This window comes from Dermochelys coriacea, chromosome 2, assembly GCF_009764565.3.
Source record: "Dermochelys coriacea isolate rDerCor1 chromosome 2, rDerCor1.pri.v4, whole genome shotgun sequence".
Classification (NCBI taxonomy): Eukaryota; Metazoa; Chordata; order Testudines; family Dermochelyidae; genus Dermochelys; species Dermochelys coriacea.
This window is the reverse complement of record NC_050069.1, coordinates 78405911-78426190: the sequence shown is the minus strand read 5'-3', so window position 1 is coordinate 78426190 and position 20280 is coordinate 78405911. Positions and strand designations below refer to the sequence as shown.

Below are 20280 nucleotides of genomic sequence, written 5' to 3'. Positions count from 1 at the left end.
GAATTCTTGCTTGCTTCCTTGCTTTCTTAAAATAAAGGCTTGCAAAGATCCTAACCTTATTTAATTTTCTAATTATAAAATATTTGTATACCTTATATACTATGGGTAAAATTTTCAAAAGCACCTTAATGACTTGCAATGAGGGTGGATAAAAAGATTAAAAAAATGACTTTTTAAATAAGTTTTTTCCTCAAAAAGCATTTTATCTAAAGGTAGTTTTAATTAAGATTCACTATAGTTCAAAGATATCTCATCATGGAGTAGGAATTATAAATTCTAATTCTATAGTATGAGACAATATATTCACATAATGTTTAAGAAACATTTTGTAAATGAGTTCCAATAGTTCATGGATTAGGGACCCAATCTTATGGGGCTCCAGGGGCTTCTGTATAGATTAGGTTAATCTTTCTATCTATCCAATGGAACTCAGTGCTCAGTCTAGAAGATACCATCACAGATGCTTAGTTTTGCAGTTCTCAAACTGTGGATTTTTGTCTCCAGAGATAACATGCTTGTTAACAGCAAAAGTGTTTTAAAATAAATAAATAATAGACCTCAATCCTATTATCTCTATGCAAATTTGTGTACACAGAGTCAATCCCTAACCTCTCTCTAAAAGTGCAAAGTTTCAAAAAGTTCAATGAATAGAAGATTGTTGGGGGTGCAATAGATCTGGACAAGGAGAAGTCTGGAGATAAATGTGAGAAGAGAGGAACAGGCAGTAGAAACAAAAGTGAAAGTGTTGGAGTAGCATATTCCAGAAGTCTTGAGGTCTTTGTGAGTATAGCCTTCATTGATCTGAGATCTACCATACCATTCTCTCACTAGAAAGGAAACCTATAATGGCAGCAGGCTGTAAGAGACCCAGTGTGGGAATATTTTAATGAAGTTCCTTTACCTGTGGGTAAGACAGACATGCGTGCAAAATGCAAACAGTGCAACAAAGAAATGCAAGGCCTGCTTGCCCGAATGAAACAACATCATGAGAAGTGTTCCATCTCAGGAGGAAGCGGTGCTGAAGATGAAAGGAACATGTCTGAACATGCAGGATCTTCAGGTTGGTAAACTTTTTTATTTCATACTTTTTTTCTTGAGGACTGCCTATCTTCCTTCTGGACTATTCTTGAATTCTCATGTTTGAGCAAAAAATATAGTTACTCTATGGTACTATCATTTTAGATGCAGTTGTGATTTAAAAAAAATAGCTGAAATAGGCAGATCTTCCTTTTACAGTTTCACCTTTAAAGTAGTACTGAGTGTCAGTGATTACAATGAGTAATACTAAATGAGCAGTATGGTAATAATAATTAAATAACTGCATTGACTTATTTTGTTTAGGAGAATCCATCCTCAACATACAGGATTCTGAAGACTCTATCCACCTTCAAGATCACCACCATAATTTTCTATAGTTTGAGTTATCTGCCAATGATAGTGTTTCAGTCACATCATGTATGTCACATAGCCACGGTACATCACCTGTACCAAAAATAAAAAAAATCTCCATTATCCAGAAACAACCATAGATACATTTGTGATAAGAACCAGCAGATTACAAAAAGAGGCGTCACCAAAAATTGGTGAAAAAATTGCCTGGTTTATGCAACAAATTTTCCTTTCCATATGATTGAGAACCCACACTTCATCAACATGCTTCAATCATTAAGACCAGTTTACAGTCCACCCAAGAGAACAGATGTCATAGGCCAAATTGCTGGATAAAGTGTATGAAAGAGAAATTGAGCAGTGTGCAAAAAGTCTAGAGGGTGAAATTGTTAACCTGAGTCTTGATGGGTGGAGCAATGTCCACAATGATCCTGTTTTATGTCCTTGTGTGACAACAGAAGAAGGGAATGTCTTCCTTACAGAAACAATTGATACATCAGGAAATGCTCACACAGCAAAATACTTACAAGAAGTTGCAGTAAAAACTATAACAAACTGTGGGGAAAAAAAAATTAAATGTCTGTGACCAAGCTGCGTACTAGACAATGCTCCAAATGTATCCAAGATGAGAAGAAATTATTTAGAAGAGTCCAAAGTTGCAGTGTTCCTTTGATGCACCTTCTATTCAAAGACTTCAGTGTTCCAGAAATAAAGGTTAATGTTGAAATTCCAAAATACTTCCATAACAACCACTTTGCAGCAGCTGCTCTGAAAAATGTGGGAGGAACCAAGCTAACTCTCCCACAAGACATGTGATGGAACTCAGTAGTGGACTATTTTGAGCATTATATCAAGAACTGGCCTAATCTGATGGCAGTTTGTGAACAAAATCATGAAAAAATAGATGGCATTGTCACAGTCAAAGTTCTCAACATTGGGCTTAAGAGAAGTGTTGAACACACGCTGAGTACCCTGAAGCCTATTTCTGTAGCCTTGAACAAAATGCAGGAATATAGCTGTTTTATTGCTGACGGTGTTGAAATTTGGAAGGAACTGGGGTGAGATCTCAAAGAGAAATCTGCAATGACAGAGTTAAATTACAAGCATTAAAAAAACAAATGGGACAAGCCCTATCTCCAGCTCATTTTCTTGCAGATATTCTCAGTACTCAGTACCAGGGTCAAACCTTAACTGCTGAAAAAGGAGGAGTTGGTTATGACATGGACATCCATCAATCATCCCTCCATAATGTCAACTCTAATAAACTTCAAAGCTAAGGGTGAACCATTCAAGAAATATGTTTGCTGATGATGTTTTAAAGAAAGTCACACCCGTGAACTGGTGGAAGTCTCTTAAGCACTTGGATTCAGAGACTGTTGAAGTGATAAGCTCACTTTTAGCAGCAGTAGCTTCTTCAGCCATTGTAAAAAGAATATTTTCTTCCTTTGGACTAATTCATTCCAAATCAAGAAATGGTTTGGGACCTGAAAAAGCAGAAAAACTTGTTTTTCCTTTTCCAGATTACGAACAAACAGGTAAATGAAGGTGAAGACGACTGAGTTAGCTGCCAATATTTTAAGTTTTTCATGTTGACCTGGCTGACACAAATAGATTTAATTGTTTTTTTTAAATTCATTTAACTATTTTAGTTCAAAACAAGTTTAACAAAAATAAACCTGATTTTAAAAAAACTTGAATGTTTAACTAAATTCAAAAATTCATATGCTTGTTTTGTTAAAATATTGTTTGCTGTTGAAGAAAAAAATCCAGAACACATAACATTGTGTGTGTTTGTTAAATAAAACTATTTAAATGTCTGTCTGATGATGATCTCCTCCTTATACAGCACAGCAAGAAAATCCTCCAAATATTAATGATTAACCTGTTGAATTGGAAGTAGTTCACCCAATGACTTCATAAATATCTGCTTCAATTACCTTTGAATGATTGTTTGGTTATTTCATTTACCATTTTCTGATATAGCTGTAAAACTAATCTGAAGAGTTTTCAAAATAAATCACTTAAAAAATTTATAGTCTACATCTATCTCTGAGTTGTGAAGAATATGTATTAAGGTTATAACAACCAAAAAGAATGCACTTTGATGGAGAAATCCATGATTAAATAGTCTTCCTGACTAGTGACTTAAATCAAATCCACCCTGCCTTGCAATATCAGACTTACTTGTTTTTTATATTTTGAAGTTTGTTTTGGGTGTTGTTGTATAAGCTGTACCTTAATGCCACTAAATGGATGCAGAATGAATAACATTGACTATATCGTTTATTTGACAGATCTGTTTGAACTTTGGACATGGACTTCACTTAGAGGTAGGCAATGGTTGAGAAATAAATACAATGTCCATGTGTAGAAAAGATTTTTCTGAGCAAACAGTAAACAAGAAAAGACCACTTTACTTGTAAATAGCTTGAGTTGCTTTGATGTAGACACAACACAAAAGTCATTATCTACTGCTTACTGCAGACATATAATTGAATAGGCCTAGTCCTAAACCCATCAACATTAATGCTATTTTCCATTGGGAGAAAACTTCCTTAGAATATTATGGTTGTGATGAATCACCTTTGAGATTCTCTGAGTTAATGGTAGTGACTGTTTAGTTTCTGGCTGGTATCAAGGTGAGAGTCACAAGGGGGACTTAGGCACTGCACCACCACCATCTTTTGTGTAGTTTTAGGTATGCACAGAGCATTCCTACTGCCCCGGGCCCTGAAAGCAAGATAGTGGAGGAACACCTAGCCTTGAGAGTCCCACTGGGGTTTCGGCACGAGTAAGGAATGAAACTGCTCAGCAGTGTCGAGTTAGGGAGCTGCCTTCATGCTCAGCAACCAAAATTTAGGCACCTCTGGGACTTTAATGGAGGAAACGTAGGTACCTAAGGAGTTTAAGCAGCTCCAGGAATAGGCAGCAGCTAAGCAGAGGTTTTGTGAATGCCAGTGGTGCCTGTATGTTGGATTTAGGCATCTAGCTGCCATTTTACTAAGACTGTCATGAATCCCACCCCAAATCTGAATCTGGATACTGAGAGCCGCTGCACTGAGTAAGCCAGGCAGGGGTAGAGAACAGGTGGATTTCCATGGGAAAGAGGATAAGGTAGTGGAAGCAAGTAGTTCGCAAGTCTCTGGGGTTGACAAGATTATAACGCAAGGGTGGATGACAAAGAGCCAGCGGGAGGATGGATATGGAGGCTTTATGGACTGGGTGGAAGGAGCAGTAAAGAGAGAAGATGGAGGTAATTTGATGGGGGTGAAGGAGGTTTGAGGGGAAGGCAAACAAGGAAATGTGAGAAGACTCAGCTCTTTAAAATGGACTGCACAGAACTTTTTCCTCTGGTCTGATAGCTACCACTTTAATTCACACCCATTCTGAGAGATTTGACTAATTTCCAGTTGTCGCATAATTTATATTTATTTATTTGAAACCTGGCCTTTTTAAGTGAGTGTTTAAAAGAAACAGATACATTTCCTTCTTATGTGGGTTTTCAGGGAAGAGTCTGACCCTTACTATTAAAATAAAGCATACTTATTAAGAAAAAAAAATTACAGTAAAATCAGTGTAAATTTAAACAATCAGCTTGTTTAATTAAAATTACATGTGGAATTGCATCCAGAAGTTCTAGGCACAGCAGTGGTCAATTGAGAAGAGTGTTAGTGTTTAATGGCTAAAATGTAATGTTGGAATTTAAATCTGCTTTTTTCATAGGTTTTTAATCAAGCTGCCAAAAATGATCATCTGTCTAATCAGAATAGTAAAATCAGAGAAAAGCGGGAATGGGTTGTTCCACCTGCTGTGATTTCAGAAGAGGATGACAATTTGAAGATTAATCCAATTGCTAAAGTAAGTCAGAGAATAGCTGAAACACAGTAAGATGGGGAAACATTATTGAAAGTACATTGTTGCATGTAAAATATGGCTGGGCCCTAATCTAAACACATTGTTAAAACCACCCTCCAATTCTTTAAGCCAGCAATTTAAAGGAAATGTTACCTTTGCAATAATCCTCAAAATGGAATTTTGAGCATGAATGCTTTGCAGGATTAGGCCAACAGTAACTGTTGCTCTTATGCCTTACAGTGGTGAAGAAAACCCCAATTTTGTATCTGTTAAACAATGAATAATATGTAATAAATAACTAAAAATCAAACAAATGTAACCATTGCTGTAGGTTCTACACAACATATGAGCAACTTTATTTGTGCAGTACTTAGTATATGTATCAAGTTTTTTTTTTTCTTTTAAAAAAAAAATGGTGTCTGTGGACACTGTTTAATGTTGGTTGGCCTCAATTTTTACCCATTTTTTTCTTTTTAGTTCACAAAGTTTATACTCACATAATCTGTTTAAAAAAAAAAAACCTGTTTAAAAGAATATTGACATTACAAAGTCAATAACTGCAAGTTAAGAAATGCCAGGAAAAGCAACCTTAATTTGCCCCTCCTGCCTTCTGTGTATGTATTATGATACAGTGTTTAATTATCTGATCAAATAGTATTTTTTCCACATGACCCTGCCTCATTCAGTGCACAGGAAGATTGGTGCTTTATTAATGAACTGTATGTGTGTGTGTCTACTCATTATTAAATATGTGACCTCAGGTCTTATTTACTGCACACTATTCAAACTCTGATCTGAAGAAGGAATTTTTAATTTTCCTTTGGACTTTTATATGGTGCTCATCACTGGAGTATCTGAGTGCTTCACTAATCTATCTTCATAACCCTCTGTGAGGTGTTTGTGTGGAGGGGTGATATCCCCATATTACAGATGGGTTGCAGAGGCACAGAGATTAAAATCAAAAGTATTCATGTTTCGGGTGCTCCACTTAAGATGCATAAGACCTAATTTTTCAGAGTACTTAATAGGAGTTGATTGCTGTATAATACTGACTTCAGTTACAGCTGTCAGTGCTCAGCACTGCTGCAAATCAGAATTCACAGTGTCAAGTTGGGCACTCAGAAAATGAGGAATGCACAGTTATTGGCCACAAGTGAAAAACTTGTTTTAAGTGACTTGCTTAGCATCACATAGGAAGTCTGTGGCAGAAGGAAGAGCAGAATCCAGTTCTCCAGGGCAACATCCAACTGCCTTAACCATGAGATCCTCAATTCTTTTCCTGCAGTTCCCTGCCTCCCTCACTACGCACTTTTCAACTTCCACAACAAATGAGGTAGCGGTTCTACAGCCTCCTTCTCTACCCTGAGTCATCCTTAAAGCAGGTCTGTCTTATTCATTGAAAGAGGCAGTGGTCCTATGGAAAAAAATATGATGTAATTAAATACTGTCATAATGCGTACACTCAGGGAGCATTTCCTGACTACTGAGTGCTTGACTTTGAAAGCACAGGAAAGCCAGGCTCTCTTCTCTGTTACAGTGCCTGGCATGATCCCAAACCAGAGTATTAATTAAAAGTATTAAAGATTCATCAATCTTGGATTCCATTTCGGTCTCTGGAAGGAGGTGTGCTGTGGTAAACGTAGACCCTTCTTGTTTCCTTCCCTCCCCACTTCTGTCGTGTCTAGTCAAACTTCTCTTTTCTACCCCAGTCATTCCTTATCCCAGTCTCCACTTATCAGGTTTCGCATCCCAAGCTCTTTGCTCAGTCACATTGTCTCCCACTCCAGGCTCCCCAGCTGAGTCCCAGTCTCCACCTCTCCTCCCAGTCTGTCTTCTTGCCCAGCCAGTTCCAGTTCTTCCAGTTTCCCAGTTTTTTCATCTGATCTTGGTGTTTCCCCACGCCCACCAACTAGCTTCCAGTCATTCCCCCCACCAGCTCTGAGTCTCCTTGACCAAGAAGTCCCAGTCTTCCTGCCTCCTCGCCCCGTACCTGGGCTCCCTGCCTTGCCAGTGCCAGTAGGGGATGGTCATTGAAAGCACAGGAAAGCCAGGCTCTCTTCTCTCAGTTACAGTGCCCAGCATGATCCCAACCCGGAGTATTAATTACAAGGGAAGTCTGACTTTGCTCTTTTAGCGCTGGGCTACCAGAGCATGCTCAGTCATTCTGTGGTGATGGCACACGGTAATACTCCATCATACATAGGAACCGTGAGAGGATGAAGCATGCTCATTAAGTCTGGAATCTTCAGGGGATTCAGCTACTAAGCTCTAAGACACTTCGGCATGGACTGATATTTTTCAAAGGCTTTTCACTTGGCCAAATTTGGGCAGATTTTCATAAGAACTGCAAAAGGCATATTCTTGACATAAAAACAACCCTTCATATCAAATTTTATGCCCCTGGTCCGTAGCATGAGGGCACTAGATCTATTCAAAAATGCATCCTTAGAACATTTTAAATATTGCAAAATATTTTTTCCAACCATGTTCTCAGAAATGGCTGAACTGTTTTGGTGGAAACTTTCAAAAAAAATTCAGCCTGATGAAAACACCCAGCATGAAGAATTTTAGCCAAATGGTTTAAGTTTGGCAAAGCTATAAGCAATTGAAAAGAGGATCTTATAATAGGAAGTGTTGGGCAATCTTAATAATAGATGGTGCTGTCAGCCCTGCCTATAATGACATAAAGCAAATGTTTTAGGACCAGATTGTATAATTTGCATTGTAGGTGCAGCTCTGAGAAGGATTATGTCTCAAGGCCTGGTCTACAGTGGGGGGCGAGCGAGCTAAGTCGGTCTGAGTTACGCAACTTCAGCTATGAAAATAGCATAGCTGAAGTCGACATACTTAGAGCTACTTACCATGGTGTCTTCACTGCAGTAAGTCGACTGCTGATGCTTCCCTATAGACTCCGCCTGCGCTTCTCGCTCCGGTGGAGTACCAGAGTTGACGGAAGAGCGCTCGGCGGTCGATTTATCGCGTCTTCACTAGATGTGATAAATCGACCCCTGCTGGATCGATTGCTCCAGAGGTAAGGGTAGACATGCCCTCAGGAGGCTCCCAGATACACAGCAAAGTGCGCAAAATTGCTACGTTCCTAATGATGGTACAGTACATCCACTGTGGCATACCCAATTAGTACTGAGAATCACTACAGAGTGGTGGGGGAGGCCGTGATTCTTCTCTTCCACACCCCTTTTGGTGTGATTTGTGCTTCTCGGGTATGGTAGGAAGAAATAGTACCTGCACTCTGTCCGTGCACAGGACATGTGAGATTCCAGCTCCTTGCATCCTTCACTACCTCTTTGCACCTAAAGAAGGTACAGGCAAAAGCTAGCCCTTAATTTTGTAGTTAATTATTGTAAAAATATGAGTAACATCTTTTCTTGTCCTTCTTTTTTTAAACATTTTTTCCTGAAAATTAAAGAGAATGCAGCTTCATAGTAAGGGCATATACTACTACATGCAAATATCTCTTGCTTGTTGTCCAAAGTACGTTTCTATGTTTTTTAAAGAACTTCCGTTTACTGAGTGCAATTAACTCTGTTGTGTTCCTGTTAGATAAGTTCTGATCATGCAAAGGATTCAGGAATGGTAATTACTTACACAATTTCTGGCCAAGGAGTGACAGAACCACCTTATGGTTTGTTCGTTATCAATGGAAAAACTGGAGAACTGAACATAACAAGAAAAGTTGACCGAGAAAAAACTCCAATGTTCTATGTAAGTTGAATTAGTGGGCTATAACTTTTTTTTTTTTTCCTATATGTGCTCTCTAACTTTTCAAATTAATTGCCATCTTTTTGTTTTAATGTCTTGACTTTTTCTCCAATGCAAAGTGATAATTAACAATTTCTATCAACGATTCCTATTTTCCTGTTATTTATTTGTCTATTTCAGCTTAGAGGTCATGCACTTGATCAGAATGGGAAAAACGTGGAAGAGCCAATAGACCTGAGAATTAAAGTTAAGGATATAAATGACAATTACCCAGTGTTTTCAAAGGAAATTTTTATTGGCTCTGTTGAAGAGTTAAGTGAATCGGGTAAAATACTATTTTTCTAATTGTATTAACATATTAAATAATGGTGCTATGTGGTCACTTAACCTCTCCTGCCATTACTTTTTTATAACTGTCCTGTATGGTATGCTTTTCATTACTTCCTAACTAGAGCGGTATATTTAATTTTACTTATTCTCTCAGGAAAAAGACTCTTGAAAGTAAACAGACACACACTTTTTTTAGTGACAGTTAAGGTTGCATCGGGACACACACCACCAACTCAAAACCTGAAAAGCTGGAAATAATTTAAAGGAAAAGTCTCCTGCATTCCTTATCACTTCATATAGCTCATAGCACTCTTAACACTACATAAAGCTTTCATGTCCACATCCAACAGATACTGAAAAACAATAGGGACTCTTGCTTCATTAAGCCTGCAGTATAGCACAAAATCTTTACCGTGACCCCAGACACTTTTGTATCAGCAGATACAAGCACTGTCATGCTGTCTGGAGTGGCTCACAACTGAGTGCCAGCTTCAGAGCAGACTGTCAAAAAGCAGGGCAGATACCCCAAACAGATTGGATTGAAATTAGATTTCACAACTCAATAACAAATGTGAACTCCTGAAACACTGTAACAGTCTTACCATAGAGTTACAGACACTCCAGTCTATCTTTCCATCCAGCTTGCCTTGGTGGCAAGATAAACTAGCGATAGTTCGTTGCTGTACACCAAAGATCACAAAAGATTCAGGTTGCTTCCAGTCCTAAGAGACCAGTCATTTACTCCAGATCAATTTGTACCTCAGATCTCGCTCCAAAGACAATGCTTATAGCTGATCCTATAGTAAATCAAACTGACACATGACAATGTGGGCTTTGGAAAAGCCTCAGGACATTCAAGTGGCAATTTGGGAGGGTGGCTGAAGAGCAAGTAGGCAGGGGAACTCCACGCACCCCTGTGATGCTGCAGCTGGACTCCTCGTGAGCATTACATAGCCCAGCATATACAGCTGGGCAAGTAGGTAAATGGTCACTGAGTCTGAGATTACCCGTATCCAGTGACCACAAAACCCTTTAAGGAGTGTGCAGGAATTGCAGCCCCATTCCAGTTCGGCTTTCAAGGGTGGATCACATACCCTCATTCCCATTTCAGTTCATCAGGCAAAGCATATTCACTTGCATGTTTAACTGTGGGTTAGAGAGGAATATTGCACCCCTACCAAATGCTGGCCTCATTCAAAGCCCATTGAAGTCAATTACAGTCTGTCTGACTTCAGAGGTTTCAGATCAGGCCTCTGGGAGGTGAAAACATCTGTTGTCAGTAGTTAAGAAAGGAGTGTTTTGGGAAAACAGCTTGATAAATCCTTTACACTGTATCTATTTCAGCCTGATGGTGATCATATGGAAGAGGTTATTGAGGGTCTGCTCTTGTGAGGTGCTGAGCTCCCTCAATTCAAATGGGAGCTCTGTAATGATCAGCTTTGAAAATCAAGTAGGATTCAAGTAGCAAAATTAGATATAGATTTAAGTGTCTAACTAGAGACCCCAGTTTGAACAAAGATCCGCCTTCTTCAAAAGCACAGGCTCCTGTCACTTGAGCTAAGAGACTTTCCATTATATGCTAGCAGTATAAATTCTATGATGTATAAATGAGTTCTGACCGTGAGCTAACAGAGGGTAGTGGCAAACGAACATAATGGTCAAAGGACTGTTTTCAGCAGGCAACCGGTTTTAGAGAGTCAGGCCTGGGAGATGGGGCAGATAATTTAAAAGGACTTTTTTGTCTCCGTTTTCTGTTTGTATTAAATTATACCCATTAAGTTTCTATCTTTTTTTTTTTTTTTTTCTTAAACTTTTAGGTAAATAACACTCATTGGGCCATTGTCATACTGAGGTTGTAGTTGTATATCCATGATGTGCATTTGTTTGCTTGTACACACTATCTAATGACATAGTGTTAAAAAATAAAAATAAGACATTTCTCCATCTCTTAATAAAAGCAGTAATTAGAAGTACAACACAAAACAGTTAAATGGGTCTGAAAACTCTCCATTTTGTATTCTATAAATGATACTTGCCAATACATGAACAAGGGCAATGTAAATCTCTCTATATATAATTTTTTTTAATTCTCAGGTACGCTTGTGATGAGGATAAATGCAACTGATGCAGATGAGCCGAATAATCTAAATTCCAAAATTGCTTTCAAGATTTTTCAAGATTCTCATTCGCCACCTGCATTCAGTATTAAGAAAACAACCGGTGAGGTTGTAACAGCAATGTTGTACCTCGACAGAGAGGTAAACTACTGTCTTATATAGGCTCTTTACCAGAGTTTTAACAACACACTTTCAACGCTCTTCCCTCATTGCTGCTTCATCCTGCCCACTAGGTGAGGATTGGATACATAGATCTTCTGACCCCCAACCTCCATCTCCATATGGAACTGGAACTGAAGACCTAGCCCTTTTCCTACATCGATTTTCTCCCTTGGTCTGCTCAGCTGTGCTGGCTGGTGCAGTTTGGGGGGTTAAGAGTTAAGGCTCTGCTTACCCAGTTGTCCTCAACTGCACTGGAGGGGAGTATTGGCCCAGTGATCCCTGTTCAATTCCCTTCACCTCATCAGGCAGAAAGGGGCTTGAATGGAGGGCCTCCCATATCCTGGCTGAGTACCCTAACCACTGGGCTAATGGTTATAAAGGAGGTCCTCCTCTTTTCCTTCCCCCATTTGTTTTGTGTGGAGTTAAGCAGGCTTTTGGCACACTTACGGATTGGGCCCCTCAGACAATTGAGGTGGAAGAAAGTGTATTTTCCCTCATCTGTGGATCACTCTGGGGCATAGGGGGGAGACAGGCACCTGGGTGCCTAGAGTGAAGCAGCAGTGCAGAGATGCCCAGAGGCAGAAACGTAGGCACCTAGGGAACTTTTGCACCAAAAACTTAAGTGCCAATAGACTTAAGGTGCCTTCAGTATTAGGTAGCAGCTGAGCAGGAGTTTTGTGGCTTACAGTGGCACTTAAAAAGGGGATGTAGGCACCTAAGCCCCTTTGTATATTCCACCTTTATAGCAGGCCTAGCTCTAGCCAGTACTATCAGTCTGTCATTTTCCTGAATACTATAATCATGAAGTTCACTAAAAACTGAAGGGAAATAACTGAACTATTAGTCTAAACCTGTACTAATTTCTGTAATCTGTATGTAATAATTTAACAATAATTATTTTATCATGTATAGTATTCACTATAACTTTCCGTTTCCTCCAGTTATGGAGTGACCATTTCCTAGTCCCAATTAAAGGACAATGATAAAATTCCCAAAGCTGTTTGTGCTGGGGTGGTGGTTCTTGTTTCTTTTATGTTTCTCAAATTCTTTCCACCCTCCATTTACTCAGTTATTTGGGAAAATGTTAAGTGCATTCCTGAGCTCAGGACTCTGGTGGAACAATTCAGTTATCAGGATGGTTATGATGAATGGAATTTAATATTAATTAAACATATTGCCATAGTCAGCCATTCCATATCAAAGAAATAATAGAGATAATGTACTGGAGCAAAAAATGTTTTATATTTTGTAATTGGTTTCTGTATAGATTTAAATATTTTTGAATGTGACACAGGAACAAAGTAGCTACACTTTGACTGTGGAAGCAAGAGACAGAAATGGAGAAAAAACTGGGCTAGCTACAAACTGTACTGTAAAAATCAAGATTTTGGATGTCAATGACAATATTCCTGTTCTTGAAAGGCAGACAGTAAGTATGTTTAACAGCTTCTGTATATTCCTGTGTCTGATAGTAACAGATAATTTACTATCACATGGCACGCAAAGGACTCACTTTGCCATAATGAACTAGAGTAGACTTAACATTTTTTTAAAAGACATGTTGTATGATTGCAGTATGAAGGCAGTGTCGAGGAAAACAGAGCAAATGTGGAAATTATGCGACTGAAAGTATTTGACAAAGATGAAAAATTCTCTGATAATTGGCTGGCAAACTTCACAATTATCTCTGGGAATGAAGGGGGTTATTTCCGTATAGAGACAGATGCTCAAACAAATGAAGGCGTTTTGACTCTTGTGAAGGTAAGTGTATACTGTAGTGTCTTTTTTTTAATTGTAACTAGACTTTTTTTACATATTAGAATAAATTACACTGGATATTAATTTTAACGAAAATGATTTGCATTCTACTAACATGTGAATAGCAAATAATGTACTAGTGGAACACTCCTCCATTTCTATATTTTACCTCTATGTACTGAGTAATTTTATGTACATAGTATAAAAACAAAGGAAAGCATGTTTCCCGTCCGTTTAGGAGATCTGGGTCCCATTCTTGACTCTGTCATTGATTCTCTGTGTGACATCAGGTAAATCATTTTAGAACCTGATTTTGTGGCTGTTGAGCATCCTCAGTTTCCCCAAAAGTCCACACAAGTTGAGGATGCTGAGCAACTCTCAGCATATCAGGTCTTGTATCTCTGTGCTTTGGTTTCCCTTTCTTCAATTTGTGGGTAACGAGGCTTAACTATGTTTTTATAAAGTGATTTAAGACCTACAGATGAAAAGCACTTTCAGTGCTAAATATGATAATGATTAGAGGGCAAAAGCTAGAATATATGACAGCTAGTATGAAACTGATGCATTCTACTTCCTTTTTTCCAATTGTGACGCATGGAGTGAGAGTCCATCCCAAGGCCAGAAGATAGTGTTCTCTCCAAAGTCAGCAACCTGAAGCTATTACTTTGAATTTATCCATACAAATAACAAGATACTGTATCCTTATTCTGTATACTATTTGATATACCCGACATATATTGAAAAGAGACTTGACAAATTTAAATAACACTTATTTTTTCTGGTGCTGTCAATTGGGCACCTTAAATAGCCTTAATCCAGTCATTTTTTTTGACAAAGAAAATATTTTTAAAGATTGAACTTTTAAACATTATTTGAGTGTTAAATTCTGTGTTTACTTTTTGAGTGAAGTTTGTTTTTGTGTCTGTGTGTGTGTGCGCTTGTTGCAGGAGATCAATTATGAGGAAATGCAAAGCATGAACTTAAGTGTTGTTGTTACAAATAAAGCAGCATTTCACAAATCAATTAGTAGTACCTACAAAGTAAAACCAATTCCAGTCACAATTAAGGTGAAAAATGTGCCAGAGGGCCCTGTATTCAGACCCCACACAATGGTGATTAAGACACATGAGACTATGATGATAAACCAGATTATTGGGAAATATCAAGCCTATGATGAAGACACTTCAAAAGTAGCAGAACATATCACGTAAGCATCATATTTTATTAATTAGCAACGTTGCCATTTATAGAATGTCATATTAAATCTTTGTATCAAATGATCACAAGGCTGAAATTATTTCATAATCATGCTGTTTGATAGATGTCTAATAATTACAGTATAAATGAGATGGGTATTCTACAGAGTTTTATGTAGAATACCCATCTCATTTATACTGTAATATAAAAGTATGGACTTTTTAATTTTTAAATAATTTGGTTTTATGTTAGTTCATATAAGTGCATCTCCAATACAGAAACAGTCTGTATTGATGTATCCATTTAGTAAATCTACAAGTATACCAATGAATGACGCTTTTTTGGTTTCAGCCTGTGGACTGAGATTTAGGATGAAACCTGTAGAAATCCCATGAACATGCAGATACAGTGGTGTAGAGCAAATATTCGGGGGGGGAGGGGGTGTGTGCGTGCAAAGCAGCTTCAGCCCCCATGATTGTCTTGCTCATGATTTTTTTTTAAAAAATCAACAGATATTTCAAAAGAAATGATGAAGATAATTGGATCATGATAGATTCTACTACAGCTGAAATCAAGCTAATAAAAATACCCGATTATGAGTCACCTTATTTAATTAATGGTACCTACACCGCCAACATTCTGGCCATAACTAATGGTAAGTTGTGAGGCATTAGATGTCATGTCATGTGTATTCATAAACCTTTCTTTACAAACTTTCTGTATTGCTGAGGTCTGACCCTAATGTTGCACAGCAAGAGAGCAGTCATACCATCTGATCAGTACCCATTTCGGGCTAAATCAGCAATCGACATCTTTTGGCATGCGGCCTGCCAGAGTAAGCCCTCTGCTGGGCCGGCCTAATTTGTTTACCTGCCGTGTCCGCGAGTTGGGCCGATCACAGCTCTTACTGGTCTCAGTTTGCCATTCCAGGCCAATGGGGGCCGCAGGAAGTGGCGCAGGCCCAGGGATGTACTGTCTGCCGCTTCCCGCAGCCCCCATTGGCCTGGAGTGGCGAACTGCAGCCAGTGGGAGCTGCGATCAGCCGAACCTGCAGGTAAACAAACCAGCCCTTCAGCGAACCTGCAGGTAAACAAACCAGCCCAGCCCGCCAGGGGGCTTACCCTCACGGGCCACATGCCAAAGGTTGCCAATCCCTGGGCTAAATATTACACCCTTCTCTTGATGAGCACTCCCATGAAAACGAAAGCAAATGCTCACCAACGTGCAAGGGCTGTATAGTCTAATCCTTAGTAGTGTAAAGGTCAGGTTCTCTGGCATAAGCGGGCAGGGCTCCTTTGGCTGCAATGTCTATGTATATGATAGTCACTTCCTTGTACAGTTTGAGGTCCTTATGCATTCTGGAAATGTGTCTGGAAGAAGTTTTTGCTGTCACTTTTAACACCACATATAAATATAAAAAGGTTTCTAAATTCTGTACATTGTTTTATTTCAATATTTTGACTTATTTCCTTTTTTAGCTGTTTTGCAAGTTGATTAGATTAAAGTGTGAGATTCCCACCCCACTCTGACCCCTGTATGCTAGGTAAAAGGGTAGGAGCAGCGAAAAGGGGCTCTGAAAGCCACAGTTCCCACTGGGGAGAATTTTCCTGGCACAAAAACTGTGGAAGACCTTGCAAATACTGGCCTGAAGTGGGAGTGAGGCCACAGCACATACCACTGTGAAGATTCTACACCTGTAGAAAGCCAGGGACAGGTTGTCATAACACAGACAGTTCCCCAAGACTGTCTAAATCATGCTGGGGGCTGTTCTGGCCCCCCAGAGCAGTCCAGAATCTAGGAAGTATAGAAATGGCTTAAAACCAAATAGTACTTCCTCCCACTGGTCTGCAAGTTATGTGCTGTGTGATGAAAGGTGTAGCTAACCACAAATGATAGCATGATTGTAGCACAGGTAGCCATACCTGTACCAGTTTTCTATCTAGTTAGCACAGATAATATTAGCAGTGAAGATACAGCAGTATGCACCCTGGCTCAGGCCAGCAACACAAGCACATAACCAGGCAGGCTTCTTTTTGGGAGACTAGCCCTGCCAAAGCTCCTGCCACCACATCCCCTCTATCACTGTTACCTGCACCCGCAGATTAAAGATAGTGGAGGCATGCCTACCGGGCTGCATTCGCACCTTCATTTGCAATATAGATGTATCCAAATAGATGCATCTCAGAATCTGACCTAAAGGCTTTGTTGACCGTGTTGAATTTGGTTGGTGTGTTGTGTGGTTTTTTTTTAAATCTGTCTTTTGATCCTAAACCCTTTTTGCTTAGGGGCTATTACCTATTTATTGATAGGACTACATTGCAAAAAATGTTTGTGTCCAGAACAGGCTTAATTGAAATACTGCTTGAAGTGGAAGTGTTGAAAACTCTCAGTATTATGAGTAGAGGATTTGAAAAATCTCAGTAGTCCTATGCTGTTTGAATACAATGCAAAAAGAACTCTCAAATACATGGTCTTTTGTCTTTTGAAGTATGTGGTTCGTGTTCTCTTTGTATCTCATTTGTTGTTTGTAATGGTACTTTTGAACTATAGTTCTGTTTTACTTAGTTTTTAAAATGTATTAGATTTAGAAAATATAACCTTGCAGATATTTCTGTAAATATTAAGAGTTAAATCCTGACCCCATTAAAATTGAAGGTAAAACTACCATTGACTTCAATGGAAGCAGGATTAGATCCTAAATCCATGTTACTGCTTTTTATAATCCTGGAAAAAGTATGAAATATTTTTAAAAGCAAAATTTTTTGCGCGCACAAGAATTTAAGCTTTCATGTTTATATTTGCAGATTATTCTAAGAAAACAGCCACGGGTACCATTGTAATTCAGGTTGTGGATGCCAATGATAATTGTCCAACCATTGTGACTCCAGCACAGACTGTGTGTTCAGATGCAAAGTTCTTCAGTTTTACAGCTGAGGATCGCGATGCTTATCCAAATAGTGCTCCCTTCACTTTTACTGTCATTGATGAGCCTGAAGGGATGGCAAAGAAATGGGTAATTGGAGACATAAATGGTAAGAAAATATCAATTTGATTTATAATAAACATTTTAGTAAAATCATTTTCAGTTCTTTGAGTTCTGCATTTATGTCACATTTTGTTAACTCTGGTCAGATCAGAATCTTAGGGCTTGATCCAGCCAAAAAGGACATGCACATCTGCTGTGCCACACCAGGAGACACATCAAGAGTTGGAAGTTTGTCTCCTCCCCCGTTCATTTCTAATGCCCATGGAATACAGAATTATGCATTTTGGAGTTGAAATGGTTCTGTGTAACCTGATCACCTGTGTATGTTATAATTGGGCTCTTGAGAATGATGTTGGAACTAAGACGCCTTCCCTCCCCGTGTCCCCACAACATTTAGGTGACAGATGTTCCTCTCTGTGTGACTGAATTTGCAGCCATATAACTGCAGTCAGCTGCAGGGCTCACATTCCTAAATGGCAGTTCAGTTCACGAGTTGAGCTATGGAGAAATGGGAAACTGCCATGCGCCTTGTAGATCAGTGTTTCCCAAACTTGGGACACCACTTGTTCAGGGAAAGCCCCTGGCGGGCCCGGCCGTTTGTTTACCTGCCACATTCGCAGGTTCGGCTGATCGCGGCTCCCACTGGCCGTGGTTCACTGTGTCCAGCCAATGGGGGCTGAGGGAAGTGGCGGCCAGTACATCCCTCGGCCCGCACTACTTCCCACAGCCCCCATTGGCTGGGCACAGCAAACCGCGGCCAGTGGGAGCCATGATCAGCCGAACCTGCAGATGCGGCAGGTAAACAAACTGGCCGGGCCCGCCAGGGGCTTTCCCTGCACAAGCGGCATCTCAAGTTTGGGAAACACTGAACTAGATCCTTAATCGGTTGTCCAGGATACTCCAGTACTTTAGGAGAAGGAAGAGGACCCTCACGACAATGTCTGTCTGGGTTGGGAGTCCTACTCTGCAAGAATATATTTGCAATATGAAGTAGTGTCTGTACTCTGATTTGGGTGAGGCAAGAAATCCCCCGTTCACAGGCTATTTTCTTTAACCACATCACAATGTGATGAGCAAAGCAGCCGTCCACTGCACACTGCCACACCCAAATACCTGTGCAGGTCCTTTGAAGAAGTGCTCCTTGTAAATCAAAGAGCTCTTTTGCTCAACTGCTGATCCTCCACTTTCTAGGCAGCTCTACAATTCACCACTGCAGAGCTTTGCCAGAGGGCTGCCACAGCAGAGTAACACCTTTCCAGAACAGATTAGCTTACTTGCTGCCTAACTAGCATTTACAGTCTTCACAGTTGCTGCAGCCCAGATAGTTGCAGCTACATTGTTTTGGATGGTATGTTAAACATGTCCGTATTATCCAGAATCAGTCCCGCAGTGTCCAGCCCAAATAATACACGATCTCCATGAGGGCATGGCTGGGGAGAAATCCTCCCAAGCACTTGTGCTCACATCTAGTCAGGGAATGAGGGAGAATCCTTTGATTCCCATACCCACCCCAAAAAATCAATGCATACAGACATGTTGCAGAGCTGTTTTTCATTATACCTATAGGGATACTCCTAGGAATCTGCTCCCACCTTCTCAGCACAATTGCAGTGTTTCCATTATGTCAGGACCCTTTTTACCTTGAAAGTGGGAAAGGACTAGACAACTATAACTTGTTACGAAGACAAATAGTATTTTGGGGGGGTTCATACAGACAATTCAAATTTTAACAAGGCTTTTCCACAGTCAATAGAAATTAGAAATAAACATTGGTTCTTTTTTTTGCCAGAGTGTGAATTATATGATGAAAATAGCAATTGGTTGTGAATTAGTCAATTCTGTTGCTTTGGTAGAATTTTTTGTTTGTTTTTCTTTAGTAAGAGAGTGATTACTAACTTTCTCTCCACCCAGTTCTTGTTTCACTGATTTATGTTTTTCCTTCACCCCGGTCCTGTCCCCACAAAGCAACAACCATGCAGCTGTTACTACCACAAGATGTAAAGCCCAGCACAACTAAAGTTCAAATTTTAGTGAAAGATATGCAAGGTTTAAGCTGTGCTGAAAAGCAGATCCTTACGCTGACAGTTTGTACCTGTGTGAATGGGGGTTCGTGTCAAGACAGACTAATCAACTCTTCAGTTGTGCTGGGAGCTGGAGCAATTGCACTAATTATCTTGGCAATTTTATTATTGCTACGTAAGTAACTGTTTTATATTATTTCTTAAGCACTGACTGCATGTTCTATGGAATACAAGACACCAGAGAAGAAATGGTCCCTACCCCAAGGGGTTTACAATCTAAGTATACTCTGTTGGTGAAATCCTGAGCCCACTGGAGTCGATGGCATCGTTCCCATTGACTTTCAGTTGCACCATGATTTCACCCTGGAAGTATTAGAACTAGTATGCGGCAATAGGAAACTTTCAGTGTTTCTAGTGCCTTTTAAACAAGCAAACAAACATTTGCTTATGATATGCTAAAGGACAGATAATAAGGCATTGAGAAATCCTTTTGGTTTTTCTTAGGGCTCCTCTTATGGTCCACTGAATCACCACCAGACCCTTCCCATTTCCTTCAAATAATGTCACTGTGGCTGCCCCTCTCCACTACTCTGACCCCTCTTCAAAGTGTCAACTCTGTTTCCTTACTCCAGTAACCCAGCTGAAAACACAGGCCGAGTGGGGTAGAATCCTCCACTTAGGGAGTGGCAAGATGTTGTGTATATTGAGTCAGCTATTTAAAGCGCCCCCCCCCCCCCCCAAAAAC

At 39.6% G+C, this 20280-nt stretch overlaps 1 protein-coding gene across 1 annotated transcript in view; it reads left to right on the top strand.

Annotated features, from left to right (window-relative positions):
• Positions 1-20280, top strand: part of LOC119852084 (desmoglein-2-like) — a 42948-nt gene that overhangs the window by 14136 nt on the left and 8532 nt on the right. Inside the window, exons 2-12 of the mRNA XM_038392967.2 lie at positions 3684-3719; positions 5113-5247; positions 8806-8967; positions 9145-9289; positions 11389-11552; positions 12868-13002; positions 13149-13334; positions 14279-14538; positions 15041-15183; positions 17333-17560; positions 19480-19710. Of these exons, the coding sequence (XP_038248895.1) occupies positions 3684-3719; positions 5113-5247; positions 8806-8967; positions 9145-9289; positions 11389-11552; positions 12868-13002; positions 13149-13334; positions 14279-14538; positions 15041-15183; positions 17333-17560; positions 19480-19710 (1825 nt within the window). The remainder of the gene's footprint in view (positions 1-3683; positions 3720-5112; positions 5248-8805; positions 8968-9144; positions 9290-11388; positions 11553-12867; positions 13003-13148; positions 13335-14278; positions 14539-15040; positions 15184-17332; positions 17561-19479; positions 19711-20280) is intronic.